This window comes from Ranitomeya imitator, chromosome 4 (genome assembly GCF_032444005.1).
Source record: "Ranitomeya imitator isolate aRanImi1 chromosome 4, aRanImi1.pri, whole genome shotgun sequence".
NCBI lineage: Eukaryota > Metazoa > Chordata > Amphibia > Anura > Dendrobatidae > Ranitomeya > Ranitomeya imitator.
Window position 1 is genome coordinate 385546925 of NC_091285.1, and position 22013 is coordinate 385568937.

Sequence of the window (22013 nt, forward strand, 5' to 3'; positions counted from 1 at the left end):
CCCCACCCTGGCCCCGTTTATCTCATTCCTGGCTCCAGCCATATGTTGTCGTATCCTGCCCTCATGAGTATCCATTCTACCCCATATGATCTCCCCATCCTGCCCCACCAGCCTCCATCGTATCCGTCCTGCCCCATGATCCAATCCTGCCCCGTGTCTCCAATCATGCCCCGTATCTACATTCTGCCCATGCCTCAAGTCCTGCCCCCAGTGTGTCCAGCATATTACCCCCATGTTGTCCAGCAATCTGCCCCAGTGTGTCCAGCATATTACCCCCATGTTGTCCAGCAATCTGCCCCAATGTGTCCAGCATATTACCCCCAGTGTGTCCAGCAATCTGCCCCAGTATGTCCAGCATATTACCCCCAGTGTGTCCAGCAATCTGCCCTCAGTGTGTCCAGCAATCTGCCCCAGTGTCCAGCCTTTCCCCAGTGTGTCCAGCAGTCTGCCCCAGTGTGTCCAGCATATTACCCCCAGTGTCCAGCATTGCCCCAGTGTGTCCAGTATATTACCCCCAGTGTGTCCAGCAATCTGCCCCAGTGTCCAGCATTGCCCCAGTGTGTCCAGAAGTCTGCCCCAGGGTCTCCAGCATTGCCTCAATGTGTCCAGAAATCTGCCCCAGGGTCTCCAGTATTGCCCCAGTGTGTCCAGCAATCTGCCCCAGGGTCTCCAGTATTGCCCCAGTGTGTCCAGCATTCTGCCCCATAGTCTCCTGTACTGCCCCAGTGTGTCCAGCATTCTGCCCCATGGTCTCCAGTATTGCCCCAGTGTGTCCAGCAATCTGCCCCATGGTCTCCTGTATTGCCCCAGTGTGTCCAGAAGTCTGCCCCAGGGTCTCCAGCATTGCCTCAATGTGTCCTGAGATCTGCCCCATGGTCTCCAGTATTCAGAGTGTCCAGCATTCTGCCCCATAGTCTCCTGTACTGCCCCAGTGTGTCCAGCATTCTGCCCCATGGTCTCCAGTATTGCCCCAGTGTGTCCAGCATTCTGCCCCATGGTCTCCAGTATTGCCCCAGTGTGTCCAGCATTCTGCCCCATGGTCTCCAGTATTGCCCCAGTGTGTCCAGCAATCTGCCCCATGGTCTCCTGTATTGCCCCAGTGTGTCCAGAAGTCTGCCCCAGGGTCTCCAGCATTGCCTCAATGTGTCCTGAGATCTGCCCCATGGTCTCCAGTATTCAGAGTGTCCAGCATTCTGCCCCATAGTCTCCTGTACTGCCCCAGTGTGTCCAGCATTCTGCCCCATGGTCTCCAGTATTGCCCCAGTGTGTCCAGCATTCTGCCCCATGGTCTCCAGTATTGCCCCAGTGTGTCCAGCATTCTGCCCCATGGTCTCCAGTATTGCCCCAGTGTGTCCAGCATTCTGCCCCATGGTCTCCAGTATTGCCCCAGTGTGTCCAGCATTCTGCCCCATGGTCTCCAGTATTGCCCCAGTGTGTCCAGCAATCTGCCCCATGGTCTCCTGTATTGCCCCAGTGTGTCCAGAAGTCTGCCCCAGGGTCTCCAGCATTGCCTCAATGTGTCCTGAGATCTGCCCCATGGTCTCCAGTATTCAGTGTGTCCAGCATTCTGCCCCATAGTCTCCTGTACTGCCCCAGTGTGTCCAGCATATTGCCCCAGTGTGTCCAGCATTCTGCCCCATGGTCTCCAGTATTGCCCCAGTGTGTCCAGCATTCTGCCCCATGGTCTCCAGTATTGCCCCAGTGTGTCCAGCATTCTGCCCCATGGTCTCCAGTATTGCCCCAGTGTGTCCAGCAATCTGCCCCATGGTCTCCAGTATTGCCCCAGTGTGTCCAGAAGTCTGCCCCAGGGTCTCCAGCATTGCCTCAATGTGTCCTGAGATCTGCCCCATGGTCTCCAGTATTCAGTGTGTCCAGCATTCTGCCCCATAGTCTCCTGTACTGCCCCAGTGTGTCCAGCATTCTGCCCCATGGTCTCCAGTATTGCCCCAGTGTGTCCAGCATTCTGCCCCATGGTCTCCAGTATTGCCCCAGTGTGTCCAGCATTCTGCCCCATGGTCTCCAGTATTGCCCCAGTGTGTCCAGCATTCTGCCCCATGGTCTCCAGTATTGCCCCAGTGTGTCCAGCATTCTGCCCCATGGTCTCCAGTATTGCCCCAGTGTGTCCAGCAATCTGCCCCATGGTCTCCTGTATTGCCCCAGTGTGTCCAGCAATCTGCCCCATGGTCTCCTGTATTGCCCCAGTGTGTCCAGCAATCTGCCCCATAGTCTCCTGTATTGCCCCAGTGTGTCTAGCAATCTGCCCCATGGTCTCCTGTATTGCCCCAGTGTGTCCAGCAATCTGCCCCATGGTCTCCTGTATTGCCCCAGTGTGTCCAGCAATCTGCCCCATAGTCTCCTGTATTGCCCCAGTGTGTCCAGCAATCTGCCCCATGGTCTCCTGTATTGCCCCAGTGTGTCCAGCATTCTGCCCCATGGTCTCCAGCATTGCCCCAGTGTGTCCAGCATTCTGCCCCATGGTCTCCAGTACTGCCCCAGTGTGTCCAGCAATCTGCCCCAGTGTGTCCAGCATTGCCCCAGCCCCAGACAGTCAGAAATAAAGAAAAAAAAAAAAAAAGTAAAATCCTCACCTCTCCCGTTCCCAGCGCAGGTCCGGTGCAGTCAGCGTCTCTCCGGCTCTGCGACGCTCAGGACAGAGAGGCAGAGCGGCGCGCACAGTAGTGACGTCATCGCGCCCTCTGCTCTGAGACGTCGCAGAGCCGGAGAGACGCTGAAGCCGCAGGAACCAGGAGAGGTGAGTATTAGAGCGGGGGCGGGGGCGGGGGGAGCTGGCCCTGGTCGTGGCGGCGGACGGCGCCGCCCGAAGATTTAAAGGGGCGTCTTTTTTTTTTTTTTTTTTTTTTTATCCTCCTGCAGCGCCGGCCGCCCCCCGCATTGTGCCGCCCGGGGCGGACCGCCCCCCCCCCCGCACCCCCCTTCCTACGCCACTGCTTGTGGGGGAGCTCCAATTTTTAGGCACACGGGGGCTCTCCAAACGTGACATGGTGTCCGCTAAAGAGTGGAGCCAATTTTTCATTCAAAAAGTCAAATGGAGCTCCTTCCCTTCCAAGCCCTGCCGTGCGCCCAAACAGTGGTTTACCCCCACATATGAGGTATCAGCGTACTCAGGACAAATTGGACAACAACTTTCGTGGTTCAGTTTCTCTTTTTACCATTGGTAAAATAAAAAAATTGTTGCTAAAAGATAATTTTTGTGACTAAAAAGTTAAATGTTCATTTTTTTCCTTCCATGTTGCTTCTGCTGCTGTGAAGTACCTGAAGGGTTAATAAACTTCTTGAATGTGGTTTTGAGTACCTTGAGGGGTGCAGTTTTTAGAATGGTGTCACTTTTGGGTATTTTCAGCCATATAGACCCCTCAAACTGACTTAAATTTGAGGTGGTCCCTAAAAAAAATGGTTTTGTAAATTTCGTTGTAAAAATGAGAAATCGCTGGTCAAATTTTAACCCTTATAACTTCCTAGCAAAAAAAATTTTTGTTTCCAAAATTGTGCTGATGTAAAGTATACATGTGGGAAATGTTATTTATTAACTATTTTGTGTCACATAACTCTCTGGTTTAACGGAATAAAAATTCAAAATGTGAAAATTGCAAAATTTTCGCCAAATTTCCGTTTTTATCACAAATAAACGCAGAATTTATTGACCTAAATTTACCACTAACATGAAGCCCAATATGTCACGAAAAGACAGTCTCAGAACCGCTAGGATCCGTTGAAGCGTTCCTGAGTTATTACCTCATAAAGGGACACTGGTCAGAATTGCAAAAAACGGCAAGGTCTTTAAGGTCAAAATAGGCTGGGTCATGAAGGGGTTAAACATTCCAAAAATTCCTGTGAAACACCTGAAGGGTTAATAATCTTCTTGAATGTGGTTTTGAGCACCTTGAGGGGTGCAGTTTTTAGAATGGTGTCACACTTGGGTATTTTCTATCATATAGACCCCCTCAAAATGACTTCAAATGTGATGTGGTCCCTAAAAAAAAAAAATGGTGTTGTAAAAATGAGAAATTGCTGGTCAACTTTTAACCCTTAGAATTCTCTAACAAAAAAAAAAATGTTGGTTCCAAAATTGTGCTGATTTAAAGTAGACATGTGGGAAATGTTACTTAAGTATTTTGTGTGACTTACTGTATCTGTGATTTAAGGGCATACAAATCAAAAGTTGGAAAATTGCGAAATTTTCTTCAAATTTACGTTTTTTTTTCTCAAACAAACGCAGGTAATATCAAAGACATTTTACCACTGTCATAAAGTACAATATGTCACGAGAAAACAATGTCCGGATCCGTTGCAGCGTTCGAGTTATAACCTCATAAAGGGACAGTGGTCAGAATTGTAAAAATTGGCCCGGTCATTAACGTGCAAACCACCCTTGGGGGTTAAGGGGTTAAACCAGAGAGATGTCATCAGAGCAGTTCATTAATAACATTTCCCACTTGCCAACTTTACATGAGCACAGTTTTGAAATACAATTTTTTTTTTTTTCTTTTGTTCGGATGTTAGACCCTCAGTGATCAAAAAAAAAAGGAAATAGTAAATCAAATCATTTATCACCCCCTTAGTAAGGTAAAAATAAAAAATGTATTCCATTTTTCCGTCGGGTTTGGGGCTAGGGTTGGGCTTAGGGTGGTGTTGGGAGTAGGGTTGTAGTTAGAATTTGGGGGAGAGGGGTTCCACTGTTTAGGTACATCAGGTGCTCTCCAAATGCGACATGGCGCTACCATTGATTCCAGACAATTTTGCGTTTAAAAAGTCAAACTGTGCTCCCTCCCTTCTGAGCCCGGCCATGTTCCCAAACAGTGGCTTTCCCCCACATACGGGGTATTTGTACAACATTTTGTTGTCCATCTTCTCCTGATACCCTTGTGAAAATACAAAAGTTTGGTTCCAAAGTAAATTTTTTGTGGAAAAAAAAAAAAAGTTAAATGTTAATTTTTTTTTCTTCCACGTTGCTTTAGTTCTCGTGAAGGGTTAATAAACTTCTTGAATGTGGTTCTCCGCACCATGAGGGGTGCAGTTTTTAGAATGGTGTCACTCCAAATGTGTGGTGTTCCTCTCCGGGGCCTGACAGCTGAACAAAGGCCCACACCTGATGGCGTCACTGCAGCCCCACGACCGACGAAAACCCCCCTTGAGGTACAGAGGCATAGATGGATGAAGGGTCCCCTCCATCCCCCAATCAGGGAGCATGGATTGAGCGCGCACCCTTACAGTGACAGGAGGCCTGCTGCACTGTGAATATGTACCTTCCTCGCGCTTCCCTGCGTCGGAAGGTGCGGTCCTGGTCCCTGGGGAGAGGCGCCGTCGGCCGGGTGACAGCGGTGGTCAGTAGCGTTCCATCGCCGGCAGGCCCCATAAATTTAGCCCCCGGCTTTTCAGCCGGACTAGGCTGCAGTGGACAGAACTCTGCCCACACTGGAACCCCGCCCCCTATCTCGGCGCTTCTAGTCCGGGATGAGAGGCGCCCTGCAATCCTCAGGGGCCATATTGCTTCTCATCTTCTGCGGGGACCTCACGCTGTCTGACAGCTCCAAAGCTACTGGACCGCCGAACAGCCATCCTATTCCTCCCCGGGGACACAGGCACAGGACCGTGGATAAGCTGCACCAAGAGAGCTTAACCCCTTCCTTGCACTGTAGCTCATAACTTGCCTATTCTGCCCTTATCTCTAAAGACACACTGTCTCAACCTAAAGAGGCCAAAAGAGTTAACAAAAAGCACAGTGTTTTTCACTTCCTGTGCCACTTGCAATACTGCCCTGCCCCGAGCTCACAATACTCTTATGTGCGGATTGTGACCCGGCCTCTGTGCAAACGCTGCTGCCGACCCTCCCCCCCCGACATGTTTTTTCCAGTCATGTCCTCCCAAACCAAAGACCACGGCTTTTCTTCGGGCCATACTGACACTACAAGGGGATGGAGTCATCATTCCGGTTCCCCAAGATCAAAGGTTCAAGGGGTTTTACTTGAACCTATTCGTGGTCCCAAAGAAGGACGGATCGCTGCGACCGATACTAGATCTAAAACTTCTGAGCGACTTTGTCAAAATTTGACGCTTCAGAATGGAATCTCTTTCTGTCGTCGCGTCCATGGAAAAGGGGAGAGTTCCTAGCATCCATAGACATCAAAGATGCTTACCTCCACATCCCAATTTTTCCTCCTCATCAACAGTTCCTTCGCTTCGCATTTCGCGAGGAACACTTCCAGTTTGTGGCCTTACCCTTCGGCCTCGCCACCGCTCCCAGAGTCTTCAAGGTCATGGCTGCTGCCATGGCCATTCTTCATGCTCGGGGAGTGGTGGTACTTCTGTACCTGGACGATCTACTGATAAAAGACCCGTCATATCCAGCCTGCGAGGAGTCCGTCAATCTCACGGTGGATACTCTCTCTCCCCTGGGTTGGAAGATAAACTTCGAAAAATCTTCTCCGATCCCATCTCAGTGAGCACTGAGTCTCTCCCGCCCAGTCTCCCACTCCATTTGTTACAGCATGCGCATTCTCGGGAAGATGGTAGCAGCCATAGAAGCGTTCCGTTCGCGCAATTTCCCCTCCATCCCTTACAACATGCGCTGCTGTCGGCATGGAACGGGAACCCGTTCTCTCGACTGTCGTTTGTCTGTCTCCACAGATCAGGCAGACCCTCAGGTGGTGGACGCTGAAGTCATCCCTGAACCAAGGAAAGTCCTTTTTCCCAGTGCGTTGGCTGGTGGTGACCACCGATGCCAGCCTCTTGGGCTGGGGTGCAGTTTTCCACCACCACACAGCACAGGGGCGGTGGTCCACTCGAGAGTCGCGTCTCCCCATCAATATCCTGGAAATATGAGCGATCAGACTAGCGTTACTCAGCTTTCACCATCTCCTGGCATGTCATCCCATCAGAATCCAGTCTGATAATGCCACAGCGGTGGCGTACATCAACCATCAAGGGGGAACCCGCAGCAAGACGGCCATGCTCGAAGTGACCCACATTCTCCATTGGGCCGAGAGCAACCGTTCGCCCATCTCGGCGATCCACATACCAGGTGTGGAAAATTGGGCGGCGGACTTCCTCAGTCGCCAGGGTCTCGCCTCGGGCGAGTGTTCCCTCCACCCGGAAGTTTTCCAGCAGATTTGTCATCGCTGGGGGACCCCGGACGTGGACCTCATGGCTTCCAGGCTAAACAACAAGGTCCCACAGTTCATTGCCCGAACTCTCGACCCACGTGCCGTCGGGGCAGATGCCCTGGCCCTGCCGTGGCATCAATTCCACCTCCCATACATTTTTACTCCCCTTCCCCTGCTACCGAGGGTCAGAAGATGATCAGGGCAGAGGGGGTACCAGTGATCCTAGTGGCACCGGACTGGCCGCGCCAGGCATGGTATGCGGAACTGGTTCAGCTGGTCACCGACATCCCATGGCGGCTTCCAGATCGCATGGATCTTCTCACAGGGCCCGATTTACCACCAGAACTCCGGGACCCTGTCTTTGACCTCGTGGCCGTTGAATTCTGGATTCTAGGCCAAGCTGGATTCTCCACCAAGGTATCCTCCACCGTGATCAAGGCTAGGAAACCCGTGTCCATGCACATTTACCACCGTACCTGGCAAATCTTTTTCGCATGGTGCAACGCCTATGGACGATCTCCTGATATTCTCCATTCCTTCCATATTGGAATTTCTCCAATCAGGCCTAGAGTCTGGTTTTACACTTAGCTCTCTCAAAGGACAGGTGTCAGCATTCAGTCCTGTTCCAATGAAAAATTGCCACCAGATTACCGGTTAAGACGTTCATTCAAGGAGTTTCCTGTGTGGCGCCTCCCTACAAAATGCTTTTGGATCCATGGGATCTTAATTTGGTCCTTGGAGCTCTTCAGGAGGCCCCCTTCGAACCACTGCAGGACATCTCACTGACCTTCCTTTCCTGGAAGGTAGCTTTTCTAGTGGCTATTATGTCAATCAGGCGTGTCTCGGAGTTGGCGGCTCTTTCCTGCTGACCCCAGTTTCTGATCTTGAGGACTTCCCCTTCTTTTCTACCTAAAGTTGTTTCCTCCTTCCACCTCAATGAGATTATTCTGCCTTCATTCTGTCTGGCACCAGTCCATCGCGTTGAGAAAGCTCTGCACACTCTCGATGTGGTTAGGGCCCTCGACGGTACATCTCACGGATGGCTCCCTTCCGCAAGTTGGATGTCCTATTCGTACTTCCAGGGTGACAAAGGAAGGGCCCTCCTGCTTCCAAGGCTACTCTAACCAAGTGGATTCGATTGGCTATTCGGGAATCCTATCATGTCAGGGGTGTTCCTATCCCAGCAGGAATTAAGGCTCATTCTACTCAGTCGGTGGGCGCCTCTTGGGCCATTCGGCACCAGGCGTCAGCACAACAGGTCTGCAAAGCTGCGACCTGGTCCAGCTTGCATACTTTTACAAAACACTACCACATTCATTTTCTATCCTCTGCAGACGCTGCTCTTGGCAGGCGCATTCTGCAGTCGGCGGTACCTTAGCTGTAAGCTAAGGCGACTACCTCTGAGAGAGAGGGTCTTGAAGAGTGGGATGCTGGTGTAAAAGTTATCTATGTAGAAGTCACTGGCTGACACAGACAAAAAGTGGCCCCTGTGCAAGAACAGTATATCGGACCTTTGCAGTGCAATAGCACATCAAAATGCACAATTCCACCCAATTTGGATATGCAAATGGGGGCCCCCTTACCTCTTGGCCCCTGTGCGGCTGCACCAATGATATGTCTGCCCCTGGTAGAAGCGATAACCTTTATCCGGCAGTGGATGCATCAGTTCCCACACAATATTTCCACTCACCCCCAGCATGGGGAGCATTATTGGGCGTTAAGCTGGGAATCCTTCCCTTCGTAGACCCTAAATCTGTGTACCCTGAGGTACTCTCGCACCGCTTGTACAATTTAATTCCATACCTGGTCCTCTTACTGGGTAGGTATTATCAGAATCCATATGGGATCTATTGCTGCAGCGGTTGCCTGGGTCTTGGAGCGCCTTACTGGGGTGGGGGAGTCCTTCCTTACTAGATGAGGAGCAGGAGAAATAGAGGAATGTGGGATCTTTCTCACTGCCTGAATCTGTGTTTGAGGCAAGGAAAACATAAGCCTCCTCTAGTAAATAGTGTCTTCTTGACGAGTGGGACGTTTTTTATTTTGTCCTTCAAAACACTGGGGATGTATTTGTAAGTGGTGCTTTTACATGTGTAATGTGTGGGGCTTGTGTAAACTGCTATTTGACGTTCACTATACTAATGCTCTACCTATGAAGTTACTCTGTGCTAACTATTCTTTTTTTTTTTTTTTGCAAAAGAAAAACGGACTTCACGGAAATTGCAACGCATTCTCCCCTAATGCACTAGCAAAAAATTTACTCAGCGCTATCAATTCTTTTTTTTTTTTTTTTGCATTAAATATTGGCACTAAAATTTTTAGCTAGTGCATTAGGGGAGCATACGTTGCAATTTTAGTGAAGTCTGTTTCTTTTGCAAAATAGTAGTTGGCACAGAATAGCTATATATAGGTAGAGAGTTTTTGTTTTTTGAAAGATACTCTGTACTAACAATTGATTGATTTTTTTTTTTTTTTAAGAAAAAAAGTCCCTAATGGTGATGAGCAAGTTACTAATGGTGATGAGCAAATGGGCTAGAATAAGGTGTTATGCTTGGAGTCCCCGTGCCTGCATATCTTGCGGACGTTCGACAGCTGCAACACATGCAAGGATTGCCTAAAAGACAATCTCTACATGTCTCCCGGCTGTCGAGCAGCTGCAATATATGCAGGCACGGGGACTCTGACTTTGGTGTACTCGAAAAACATGTTAATGTCGGGAAGGGGTTTGTGTGAATCCTACTTTTATATTTATTGACCACTTTCTTTTCTTTTTTTTTTTTTCTTTCTTCCCACCATATCAGCGGAAGGAGGTATGTCACACTAATAACATCCATGTAGAGTTTAAAATGGTGTTCTCAAGTAGATTTTTTTCTTAATTCTAAAACTTTTGATGTTACTTTCATTTTTTATAGAATTTACAGAGACAATACTGATGCCTAAAATAGAATTTCGAAAGCGTATTGACGGTACGTACGTAAACTGTGGCAAGCATATTGACTTGATTTGATTTTTTGTATTGGGTCTTGCAGATTGTTAAAGGGTTTTTTTTTTCATGAACAAAATTTCATTTTAATCGATAGATCTTGGAATAATAACAACTTCCACAATTGGATGCATTTTAAATAAAATGTTCCTGTGCTGAGATAATCTTTTTATAAATGTGCCCAATCTGTGTAATGCCTGTGATTAACCATGCAAGTGGTCACCGGCCATGAGTGCAGACCGCTGGGCAATGCTCATAGCCATCTGGCTTTGACAACTACTGGGGTCTCCTGCAGACCCTGGGTTGGCATGCCAACCCGTGGCTATGTGATACGGGCTCCGAAGGGCGTGGTTTGTGAGGAGCTTCCAGCGCAATCATGTTAAATGCCGCTGTCAGATTGATTTAACATGTTAGCAGCCGCAAGTGGATCACAGTTCCACCCCCTCCTGTTACGGGCACATGTCAGCTGATGAATGGCAGTTCAGTTTTGGCATTTGGTGAACATGGTAAAAAAAAAAATTGCGGAATTGCACGTATTTTTTTTTCAATTTCACCGCACTTAGATTTTTTTTCCCCCCATTTTACAGTACATTACATGGTAAAATCAATGGTGTTGTGCAAAAAGTACAACTCGTCCCATAAAAAACAAGCCCTCACATGGCCATATTGATGGAAAAATAAAAAGTTATGGCTCTGGGAAGAAGGTGAGCAAAAACAGAAAATGTCCCTCTCATGAAGGAGTTAAAGAAAAACTTTAGGCATTTGGTATCACAGTAATAGTACGGACACCTAGAGAATCATACTGCTAGGTCACAATGAATGTCTTAAAGTGAACCTGTCAGCACAATTTTGTAAAGTAAAGACATGGCTGTAATGTCTCTGTAATACTGATTACGGTATGATGCCTTTTGGTGAAGAAATCCACTTTGTGGTTCTTCTGTAATCCCCATTTGACGTTCTTTGCCAATTTAATTTTGGTGCACAGTAATGATTTTTATTTCCAGGACATCCTGCAGGACATAATGACAGGAGGTAGTCCTTCTCATCTTCCAGGGACAGGTAACACAGGAGAGGTTAAAAGCCCTTCCTTCACCTCGCCCTCGGTGTTTTTCCTGTCCCTGGCACGACTGACCCAGGAGAGGAATGCGCATTGGCACGAAGGTTTAGCAAGGTGGCTCAGGGCCATCGGTGAGGGTCCATCTCTTCCCTCTGTGAAGTGTCTCCGGGCTAATAACTCGCTGGGTAGGGGTCCCTGAGCCAGGTCATTAGAGCGGGAAGTGGCTCTTGCTTTGCCGCTGCCCTCTGTAGAGGGTTCTTGGCATCACTCTGCATCCCCTGGGTGCACATCCGGTGACTCTTGCGTTACTAGGTGGAATGCATTTCCAATTTACAGAGAACCTTGCCGGCGCGTGTGCGCTCCAGGCTGGAACGCATTTCCTGTTTCAAGTGGAACACAGAAAATGAATGGCACAGCGTGCGTTCCAACATGGAACACAAAGGATTATGGACTATGAGCGTGCCATGCACCTGGGACAAGGTAAAATCTTATAAAAGGGTTGTTGTTGATGTAATTGCTGTGCATAGTCTGACCATTGATGCTCATCCTACACGTGCAGAGACATCGTCCAAACAATATTTCTCATTTGATGATTTGTTCGGTGTTTTGCTAAGTATCATGAAGAAACTCAGATGGTGCACTCCACATACAGGACTAGATGTTTGGAGAACTAAGAACCCAGAGAAAATGTTCCCAGTCAATGAACATATAAAGGCTATGATTATGAAAGATTGGAAGATGCAGAAAAGAAGCTGGTCATTCCCACAGATTTCTAGGCTTGTCTCCCCTTTAATCCAGAGGAATTCAAGGTTTGGAAAGAGATCCCAAAAATTGACATTCCTTTTGCCAGAGTGGCAAAGAAAACCTCAATTCCCTCTGAAGACTCATTGTGTCTCCGAGATGCTATGGATAGAAAATCTGAGGGGTTGCTAAGAAGACACTGGGAGGTATAAGCTGCCATTATTAGGGCCAACATAACCACCACCTCAGTAGCTAGGTCCATGTGTCTGTGGATTGATGAACTAACAGCCCAATTAAAAATCCGATACTCAGGGAAATTGTTTTCAAGTCCTTCCCATGCTAAAAACAGCATTGCGGTGACCGACATAAAGATCAGTCTTGAACTATCCACTGTGCTGTTTGCCTCTTAAAGGCATGTGTACATTGTATAATATGGTTTTGCACCCTCAAGAACTTGATCCCACCAGTCATATACCTGATACTAATGATCTCCAAACTCTCTGTTTTTGTCCTGTCATTCGCATTTAATTCTACCTATATAATACTTTTGTATTTACGTATTTTAGTAACTCTTTTGCTGTTCACATTTTATCTATGTATGAATAAAATATTTTTTGTATATATCTTTGACATATTTTATGACTCCCAATTTTTCTAATTTTGCACACATCCTATCCGGGTTGCTACTGAAGCAAGCCAGCTGGGCTGGGGAGCTGAAGTAGGTCAATACCTTCATGGAACATGGTCTCCAGAGGTGCGCAGAAGATCATCCAACTACAGAGAGCTACATGTGCAGTATGGGTAATGCTCCAGTGGTGCCAGGACAGTCTTAGGATCGTCACATATTGACCCCTATCAGACAACATGACAGCGGTCTCCTTTGTCCGGCATCAGGAAGGCCAGAAAGGTCCGCTTCTGTGGACACTAACCTGGCAGATATTTCAGTGGGCGGAGAACGTTTTTTCTATTTCAGCGGTCCCCTAAAAGTCCTGCGCAATGGCGCCCCCGCTCACCGAAGACTCGCCCTAACTCACCCTGGAACACCCTCAAGTGAGGAAGATAGACAACCAGCAGACCATACAAACAGACAAACAAACAAAAAATGCAATTGGAGATGCAAAAAACAGTAAGTGCACATATGCTATAAAAGATTAGCACATATCAAGCAGAAAATTGCACTTATCCCCGTACGGCCTATAGCCTTAATATAGGATCAGACTGTACCTAGATACATACTACCTGCCTGCGGGGGTTGGCACCCTATAATCCTGCGCAAATGGCGCCCCCGCTCTCGTCGTCTGGCCCTGATACGCCCTAATACTGCCAATTGGCAACCAGACCGAAAAAAATACACAAAAAGCAGTCCGCATGTACAGTCACCAATTAGGTAAACTATACCACCTAACCAAAAAACAAAAAACAAGACATCCCCAATAACACAAACATATAGACAAAACCCAATATATACATCTCAATATACATATCCCAGTATGTTCATCTTTACTGGGATATGTATATTGAGATGTATATATTGGGTTTTGTCTATATGTTTGCGCAGGATTATAGGGTGCCAACCCCCGCAGGCAGGTAGCAAGTATCTAGGTACAGTCTGATCCTATATTAAGGCTATAGGCCGTACGGGGATAAGTGCAATTTTCTGCTTGATATGTGCTAATCTTTTATAGCATATGTGCACTTACTGTTTTTTGCATCTCCAATTGCATTTTTTGTTTGTTTGTCTGTTTGTATGGTCTGCTGGTTGTCTATCTTCCTCACTTGAGGGTGTTCCAGGGTGAGTTAGGGCGAGTCTTCGGTGAGCGGGGGCGCCATTGCGCAGGACTTTTAGGGTGCCAACCTCCGCGGCAAGGTAGGGTAAGATGGTTATTTAATAGGTTCTGAGTGCACCCTGTATCTTTTTGTCAGCCTAATAGTAGACGTTTTTAGGTTGTGAGTGTTGTTATTTTTATCAGTAAGATTAATAAATGGTACGTTTTATTGTGTATTGTAATTATTTGTTTATGTAATGCTTTAGTCGGTGATTATACTTTAATTGGGGCATTTATATTTGTTATATTTTCTGTGATATCTATTTCAGCGGTCCACCTAAAGGGCTCCCAAAATAAAATTGCCGACTTCCTCTGCAGGAAGATGAATGTGAGTGAAATACTGATGTATTTCATCAGCTGTCCCAGCTTTAGGGCGTCGTGTGTGTATAGACCTGTTTGCAACTCGGGGAAAAATACAAAAGTGACGGATTTCTTTTCCATAAACCCAGAAGACACCCTGGAGGAGGGTGTAGATGCCCTGTTGCAAAGCTGGAATGGAGCTCTACTATATGCTTTTCCATTAATCCCAAAGGTCTTGAGGAAAATCCAGGGATATCGAGCCATAGTGATACTGATCACCCCCTTCTGGCCAAAAAGTTGGGTTCTTGTATTAAACCATATGACTCTAAAGGATTCACTTCCAGAGAGATACGTCCTTCTGGCCCAGGGTCCCCTCATACATCAGGATATACACCTGACACCTTGGATCCTGAGAGACAGATCTTAATCTCTAAGGGTCTGTCGGATCGAGTAGTTGCAACAATGCAGGCAAGTAGGAAACCAGTTACCTCGGCTATTTATTCTAAAGTCTAGGAAGAAATTTTGCTCCCATGTTGGAGAATCCATGTTGTACTCCAGAATTTCTACAGCCAGGATGTGAAAAAGGGTTTAGATCTAGCACGCTTCGAGTTTTTAGACCACACACTAGCAAACCATTCCTGGGTTGCTAGGTTTTCAAAAGTGATCACCAGACTAAGACTTACGATTAGGAAGTCGGTACTACTTTGGGATCTAAATTTTGGTACTGGGTGCTTTTATGTAGGTTTCCTTTTGAACATCAGGAGGTCAACGTTAAATTGATTTCCATGAAGACAACGTTCCTGGCAGCAGTCACTTCAGCAAAGTGTGTGGGAGGGTCCCTCATCGGCCTGGATCTATCTTTGCATTCTAGAAGATCGAATAGTACTCTACTTGACCCATCGTTTCTTTCCAAGGAATGAAGAGAGATTGTTCCATGCACTAGACGTAAGGTGGTCAGTTATACGTTATGTTGAAGCTACAGAACCCTGGAGACAAGACTCAAATCTTTGTTCAGTACTCGGGCAGGAACAAAAGCAAAAAGACCTCAAAAGCAACTTTAGCCAGGTGGATCACTTCCACCATTTTCCTGGCATAATAATCAGAAGGAAGAAATCCGGAGGACGTTAAAGCACGTTCCACACTGGCAATTTCCGTTTCTTGAGCCGAGAGGGCAGGAGCTTCTGTGGACCAACCTAATTTAGTTTAAGCACCTTACAAGCTGGACATATTATCAGGTTATTAGCCTATGGAACGAAAGTCATTCAGGCAGTGAATCCATTTATTTGGTATTTCTCCTGTCAGGGACATCCTGGAAAAGTACAAATTATTCTTACCGGTAACTATATTTCCAGTAGTCAATCATAACCGCACCCTTACATTACCTCCCCTGAACTCCTTGTACTCATGTGAAGTTAACATTTGTGTGAGCGAATTCAATAAAATAAAGTTGCATCCACCCTAGCGGGGTGATTAGTTAAAACACTGAGGGTGAGGTGGGGGGAGGGTTCTTAACCTCTCATGTGTTTCCTGTCCCTAGAGCAGTGTTCCCCAACTCCGGTCCTCAAGAGCCACCACCAGGTCATGTTTTGAGGATATTCTTAGAATTGCACAGGTTATTGAATGCTTGCCTGTCCATGTGATGCAATTATCACCTGTGCAATACTAAGGAAATCCTGAAAACATGACCTGTTGGTGGCTCTTGAGGACCGGAGTTGAGGAACACTGCACTAGAAAATAAGGACTACCTCTTGCTGTGCTGTCTCATGATGGACTCCTAGAACTATAATTACTGGTAGGAATAATTCCTACTTTTTCTGTAGTGCTATCATATTCTGTAGCACTTTACAATGCAGAAAGGACTTGTATAGACATGAGTAACTCATAATTCAATACATACCGAGAGGAGTGAGGGCTCTGCTCGTAAGCTAATACTATAGTGCACAGAAGAGATTTCTAACAAGAGGCAGGTCACTGAAAAAGTAGTGATCTGTTACTCAGACCAAAAGCAGACGGATGGGGGCGGGGAATCGCAGACACGGAGAAGACCCAATAGTACAGTCCAGCCCCTAGTACCGAAATCAAATTAGTAGAAAACGGCAAATGGTGATTACAAAAGAACCACAAAGTGGATTTCTCCTTCGCCTCATTGGGGGACACAGGACTGCGGGTGTATGCTACTGCCGCCAGGAGGCTGACACTAGGTAATAAAAAAAAAAAAAAAAAAGTTTAGATCCTCCTCCGCAGTATACACCTTGACACTGGCCCCAGGCGAACCCAGTTCATGCTTGGTGTCTGAAGGAGGCACAGGTCTGTTGCCAGACCTCCTGGAACTTTTCTGAAAGCGAGACAAGGGCGACGGACCCTTTTGAAGGGGTCCGATCTCCCCAAACCATCAACGGGCGAGCACGTAGAGTATCGCCTCCACATATCCTCTTCCGCAACGTGGGACTTGCCGGACTAAGCCCTAACCACCCTAAGGTAATGGAACCCTAGGCTGTAAAGGTGCATATGGACAGTCCGTGCGGGCCCCACTGCATCCCCAATGCTAGACAGCAGTGATAAAGGGGGGCGGATGGTCCCTCTCCTCATCCTATGTAAAGTAAGATGGAGTTAGGGTGCCTGCACCGTCCTTTTTTTGTTTCACACAGCCCCCTCATGCGGGGGGGGGGGAGGGATATGAGGGCTCCTGAGGCGCGCATCATACTGGGGGTCTGGAGGGTGGGACTGCTCTGCGGGCTTCTCGCTTTCTTGGGGACGACACTGCGGTCTGGCTGCGCCGAGGCACCGCATTGGTTTTTCCTGCCGGTAGTGCCGCACTGCGGACCACCGGCATCACTTACGGGGCAGTCGAAAATTTAGTCCCCGGCTTGTCTCAACAAGTAGGCCGTGGACAGAAGCCCCGCCCCTTCTGGCCATGCCATTTTCCACCCCCTCCCTTTCCTTGCCAAACACTGGGAAGCAGAGACTAGGCCACAAACTGCTGGTTCCGGTCCCATCCACTAGTAAGGGTGCTCTTTTTCAAAAGGCAGCTTGGATTCTTCGCTCTGAGACAAGTTCCACAGAACGAACGGGGACACAGGACTGGGGTAAGTGCTACTCCCCCCAGCCTGACAGCATTAATCTCTGCATTGCTTCGACCTATCTAGATCTACCTGATTATAGATTTGAAGGGCACCATGTCTAGATAGGCCAAATCTCACACTGTGCTATATACCGCATGTGTAGTCTGTCGGTCCGCTTTTCCGCATGCCCAGAGTAATTGTCTGTGAGGCCTGCGACTCCGAACGCGCTCAGGAGCCCTCCCCTGCGACTCAGGTGAATGCTGTGGTTTCTCCCTTCGAATGGGTCACGTCCTTGGCACAGTCTATGGCATCCCTAACTAAGGCAATCGAGTCCCTGCAGACCCCGGCTGGGGCCAGGGACAGCGGTTCACCTGCCGCGGAGAAGTCCTCTGACTCTCAGGAGCCTTCGCCTGCAGGGGCCGTGCTCGCACTAGGCAGACGCTGGGAAAGCGAACCCACACAGCGTCTCCCGATCCATCAGGGGCATCTGCGTCCTGGAGTTCCGCCTCCCGTTCACCTCCAGCAGAAGCGGTGAACTCAGTTCGGACTACGATTTCAAGGGATCCCTCAATCTAGAGGCTCCTGATTACCAGGAGTCAGTAGACAGTCTAATTGAGTCCTTCAACCAAACCCTGGGTATAGAGGACGAATCTACCTTGACCTCTGGTGATAAGGTATTATTAGAGAGGGCCAAGCAGTCTCATAGGGTGTTCGCTTCTCACCCTGAGTTTGAGGACTTGGTCCAACGTCACAGGGAGCAGCCAGACAGACGTTTTGCTGGACAAATGGCTCTGAATGCTGGATACCCTTTTGCTCCTGAACTGCATAAGAAATGGGCAGAATCTCCTTCGGTAGATCCTCCGGTTTCTCGTTTGGCCTCTAACAGTTATCCCTTCCCAATGGCTCATCTATTTAGGATCCTACTGATCGGCTTATTGATAGTTTGGCTCGTTCAGTTTTTGAGTCTTCAGGTTCTGCCCTTTTGACCTCTTTTGCGGCGACGTGGGTAGCTAAGGCCATGATGTCTTGGTCAGAATCTTTGACCAAAGCTCTTCAGGAGAGGGATCTTCCAGTGGAGTTGACAGAGGTCAAATCAAATGGCTCTAGCTGGGAGCTACTTGATCAATGCGTCTTTAAATGCAGCGAACTGTGCGGCTTCAACGGCAGCAAACGCTATTGCCATCAGAAGGGCTCTTTGGTTGAGAACATGGCGAGCAGATTCTACCTCTAAGGGTACCGTCACACAGTGCAATTTTGATCGCTACAACGGCACGATTTGTAACGTTCGAGCGATATAGTTACGATCTCGCACTGTCTTGACACGCTCCTGCGATCAGGGACCCCGCTGAGAATCGTACTTCGTAGCAGATCGTTTGAAACTTTTTCGTCGTCTAGTGTCCCGCTGTGTCGGCATGATCGCATGGTGTAACAAAGGTGTGCACGATATTGTATACGATGTGCGCATAGTAACAAACGGCTTCTACATCGCACATACGTCATGAAATTATCGCTCCAGCGTCGTACATTGCAAAGTGTGACAGCAGTCTACGACGCTGGAGCGATATTGTTACGAAGCTGGAGCGTCACGGATCGTGCCGTCGTAGCAATCAAAATGCCACTGTGACGGTACCCTAAGAAATCTCTTACAACCCTTCCTTATCAGGCTGGCTGATTTTTATTTGGTGAAAAATTGGATCAACTCCTTTCTGATACAACAGGAGGGAAAAGCAATTTTCTTCCACAGCAGAGGATTAAACAGCCTTTTCGTCGCCAGTTCCAGGCTCGCTTTAATGCCTTTCGCTATACCAGGTGAACCCCAACGTCAAATCCTGCTGCTCCAGGGTGACCCAATCAGGACAGAAATCATCAGATCTCCAACAGGGCTAACCCATTGGGAAGAATGTGATCCCAGGGGAGGGGAAGGGGATCTAGGTCCCATAGGTTTTCAGCCAAATGACTGGAGCCAGTCTCTGGTTGCCGTAGACAGAGTAGGCGGCCGCCTACTCTCTTCACCAGTCCTGGCTCACTGTGGTTCACGATAGGTGGGTAAGAGAACTGGTGTCTTTAGGATACAAGATAGAGTTCGTCAACCACCATCCCCCCCACCACCACCACCGTGCCGGTTCTTTCCTTCATGCCTTCCCAGCTCCAAAATCCCGGGTACAGGTCCTGGTCAATTCTATAGAGTCCCTTCGGCCCCACGGGGTCATCATTCCAGTTCCAAAGGAAGAAAGATTTCAGGGGTTCTATTCCAACCTGTTCTTAGTTCCCAAGAAAGATGGACAGGTTTGTCAACATTTGTCGCTTTCGAACGGAATCTCTCCGGTCAGTCAATTGCATCAATGGAAAAGGGAGAATTCTTAGCTTCAATAGATATTCAAGATGCCTATCTGCACATTCCCATATTTCCTGCGCATCAAAGATTCCTACGTTTCGCCGTAGGCCTGCATTTCCAGTTCACGGCCTTACCTTTCGGGCTAGCCACCGCCCCCAGAGTGTTCACAAAGGTCATGGCGGCTGTTGTGTCCATCCTGCATTCTCGAGGCATACTCGTTTTACCATATCTAGACTATCTCCTCATCAAGGGGCCGTCTTTTTGGGCCTGCGAGGAAAGTGTCAGCATTACGCTAGACACTTTCTCGTTTAGGGTGGCTGGTGAACCGAGAAAAGTCATCTCTTGTTCCATCCTGGAGAACCTCTTTTCTAGGGATGATCTTTGGCCAACCCCCCCCCCCCCCCCCCCCCCCCCCTACAAGGTTTGACAATCCCACCCCAGGACAAGGTCCTGAATCTTCAGCAAGAGGTGAGGATCCTGTGCCGGCCTCTCTATCATACAATCCGGTTTTGCATGAGAGCCTTAGGAAGGATGGTGGCGGCAATGGAAGCAGTGTCATTTGCGCAACTCCATTTTTGTCCGCTCCAACCTGCACTGTTAACAGCATGGGACAAAAATCCATTCTCTCTCAACTTCGGGTGCCGTCTATCTTTCTAGGTCAGACAGGCTCTCTCATGGTGGTCAACGAGTCAGTCTCTACAACAGGGGAAACCTTTTCCCCCAGTCCATTGGCTGGTAGTCACGACAGATGCCAGCCTTCTAGGTTGGGGGGGGGGGGCAGTGTTTTACCTCCACACAGCCCAGGGACGCTGGTTCTCTCGGGAGTCATGTCTCCCAATCAGTCATTTGGAGATTCGGACTGTTTGGCTGGCTCTGCAGCATTTTTATAATCTCCTGGCAGGCCGCCCTGTCCGGATTCAGTCGGACAATGTCATAGCGTTGGCATACATAAATCATCAAGGGGGTACATGCAGCAGGGCGGCCATGCATGAGGTAAAGCAGGTCCTCTGCTGGGCCGAGAGGAATCACTCGGTGATTTCGGCAGTCCACATCCCGGGCGAGAAAAACTGGGCTACGGATTTTCTCAGTCGACAGGGCCTTGTCCATGGAGTGGTCTCTCCATCCCTAAGTATTTCAACAGATATGTCCACGCTGGGGAACCCTGGACGTGGACCTGATGGCTTCCGGGAGGAATGCCAAGGTGCCCAGGTTTGTCACCCGGTATCGAGATCCACAGCTGATTGCCGTGGACATGTTAGTTTTGCCTTGGAACCAGTTTCATCTCCCATATGTTTCCCCCTCTAGCGCTACTCCCGAGGGTAATCAGAAAGGTCAAGATAGGAGTTCCAGCTATCCTGTCACCCAGATTGGCCTCATCGGTCATGGTACGCAGACCTAGTGCAGCTGCTCGCCAGAGCTCCTTGGCGGCCTCCAGACCGCCTGGATCTACTTTCGCAGGTCCTGATCTACCACCAGAACTTGGGGGGGGGGAGGGGGCGCCCTGTGTTTAACGGCCTGGCCATTGAATCTTGGATCCTAACACAGGCCCGGTTTCCCCAAGAGGTAGCCGCTACCATGATTAACGTCCGGAAATCCATCTCTGCACGTAGTTATCATCACACCTGGAAGGTTTTCCTTTCATGGTGTAGAAGGCGTCGGCTCCCCCCACTACGTTACTCCATCCCAAACATTCTTGCATTTCTCCAAACTGGCCTGGATTCAGGGCTTGCACCGAGTACACTACAGGATCACTATTAATCTACAGGTGAAGACTTTCCTACAGGGAGTAGCTCACAAGGTTCCACCTTACAGAGCTCCCCTGGATGCTTGGGACCTTAATCTGGTCTTAAGTGCCTTGCAGGAAGTTCCTTTCGAACCCCTTCAGGACGTCTCTTTAACTTACCGTACCTTTCCTGTAAAGTTGTATTCTTTGTGGCAGTTACTTCAATTAGACGGGTATCTGAGCTGGCTGCCCTATCCTGATGGGCTCCTTTTCTACGGTTCCATCAAGATAAGGAGGTGCTTGGCCTATTTTTTTTTTTTTTTTATTACCAAAGGTGGTTTCCTAGTTCCACATTAACGAGGACATGGTCTTGCCTTCTTTTTGTCCGGCGCCATCGCACCGTGTGGAACAAGCTCTCCATACGTTAGACCTAGTGAGAGCGCTCAGTAGGTACATTTCACGGACAGCACCTTTCAGGCAGACAGATGCGCTGTTTGTCCTTCCTGAGGGTCGCAGGAAGGGGCTTGCGGCCTCGAGATCAACCTTGGCCAGGTGGATACGATCAGCTATTCAGGAGGCCTACCGCATCAAGGGCGTAGTTTTGGTCGGAATCCAAGCGCATTCCACTTGGGCAGTGGGGGGGCTTCCTGGGCGCTTCGCCACCAGGCTTCAGCAGAACAGGTTTGCAAGGCCGCAACCTGGTCTAGTTTGCATACCTTTTCCAAACACTACAATATCCACACTCAGACATTGGCAGATGCAAGTCTGGGTAGAAGGATTCTTCAGACAACGGTAGCCCAGGGACTGCTTTAGGACATCCCACAGTCCTGTGTCCCCCAATGAGGCGAAGGAGAAATAGGGATTTTTG

The 22013-nt window shown here is 48.5% G+C and overlaps 1 protein-coding gene across 1 annotated transcript in view; it reads left to right on the plus strand.

Moving 5' to 3' along the window:
* Positions 1-22013, plus strand: part of NUDT5 (nudix hydrolase 5) — a 60859-nt gene that overhangs the window by 37213 nt on the left and 1633 nt on the right. The window contains exons 8-9 of the mRNA XM_069765215.1: positions 9920-9928; positions 10031-10084. Coding sequence (XP_069621316.1) covers positions 9920-9928; positions 10031-10084 — 63 coding nt within the window. The remainder of the gene's footprint in view (positions 1-9919; positions 9929-10030; positions 10085-22013) is intronic.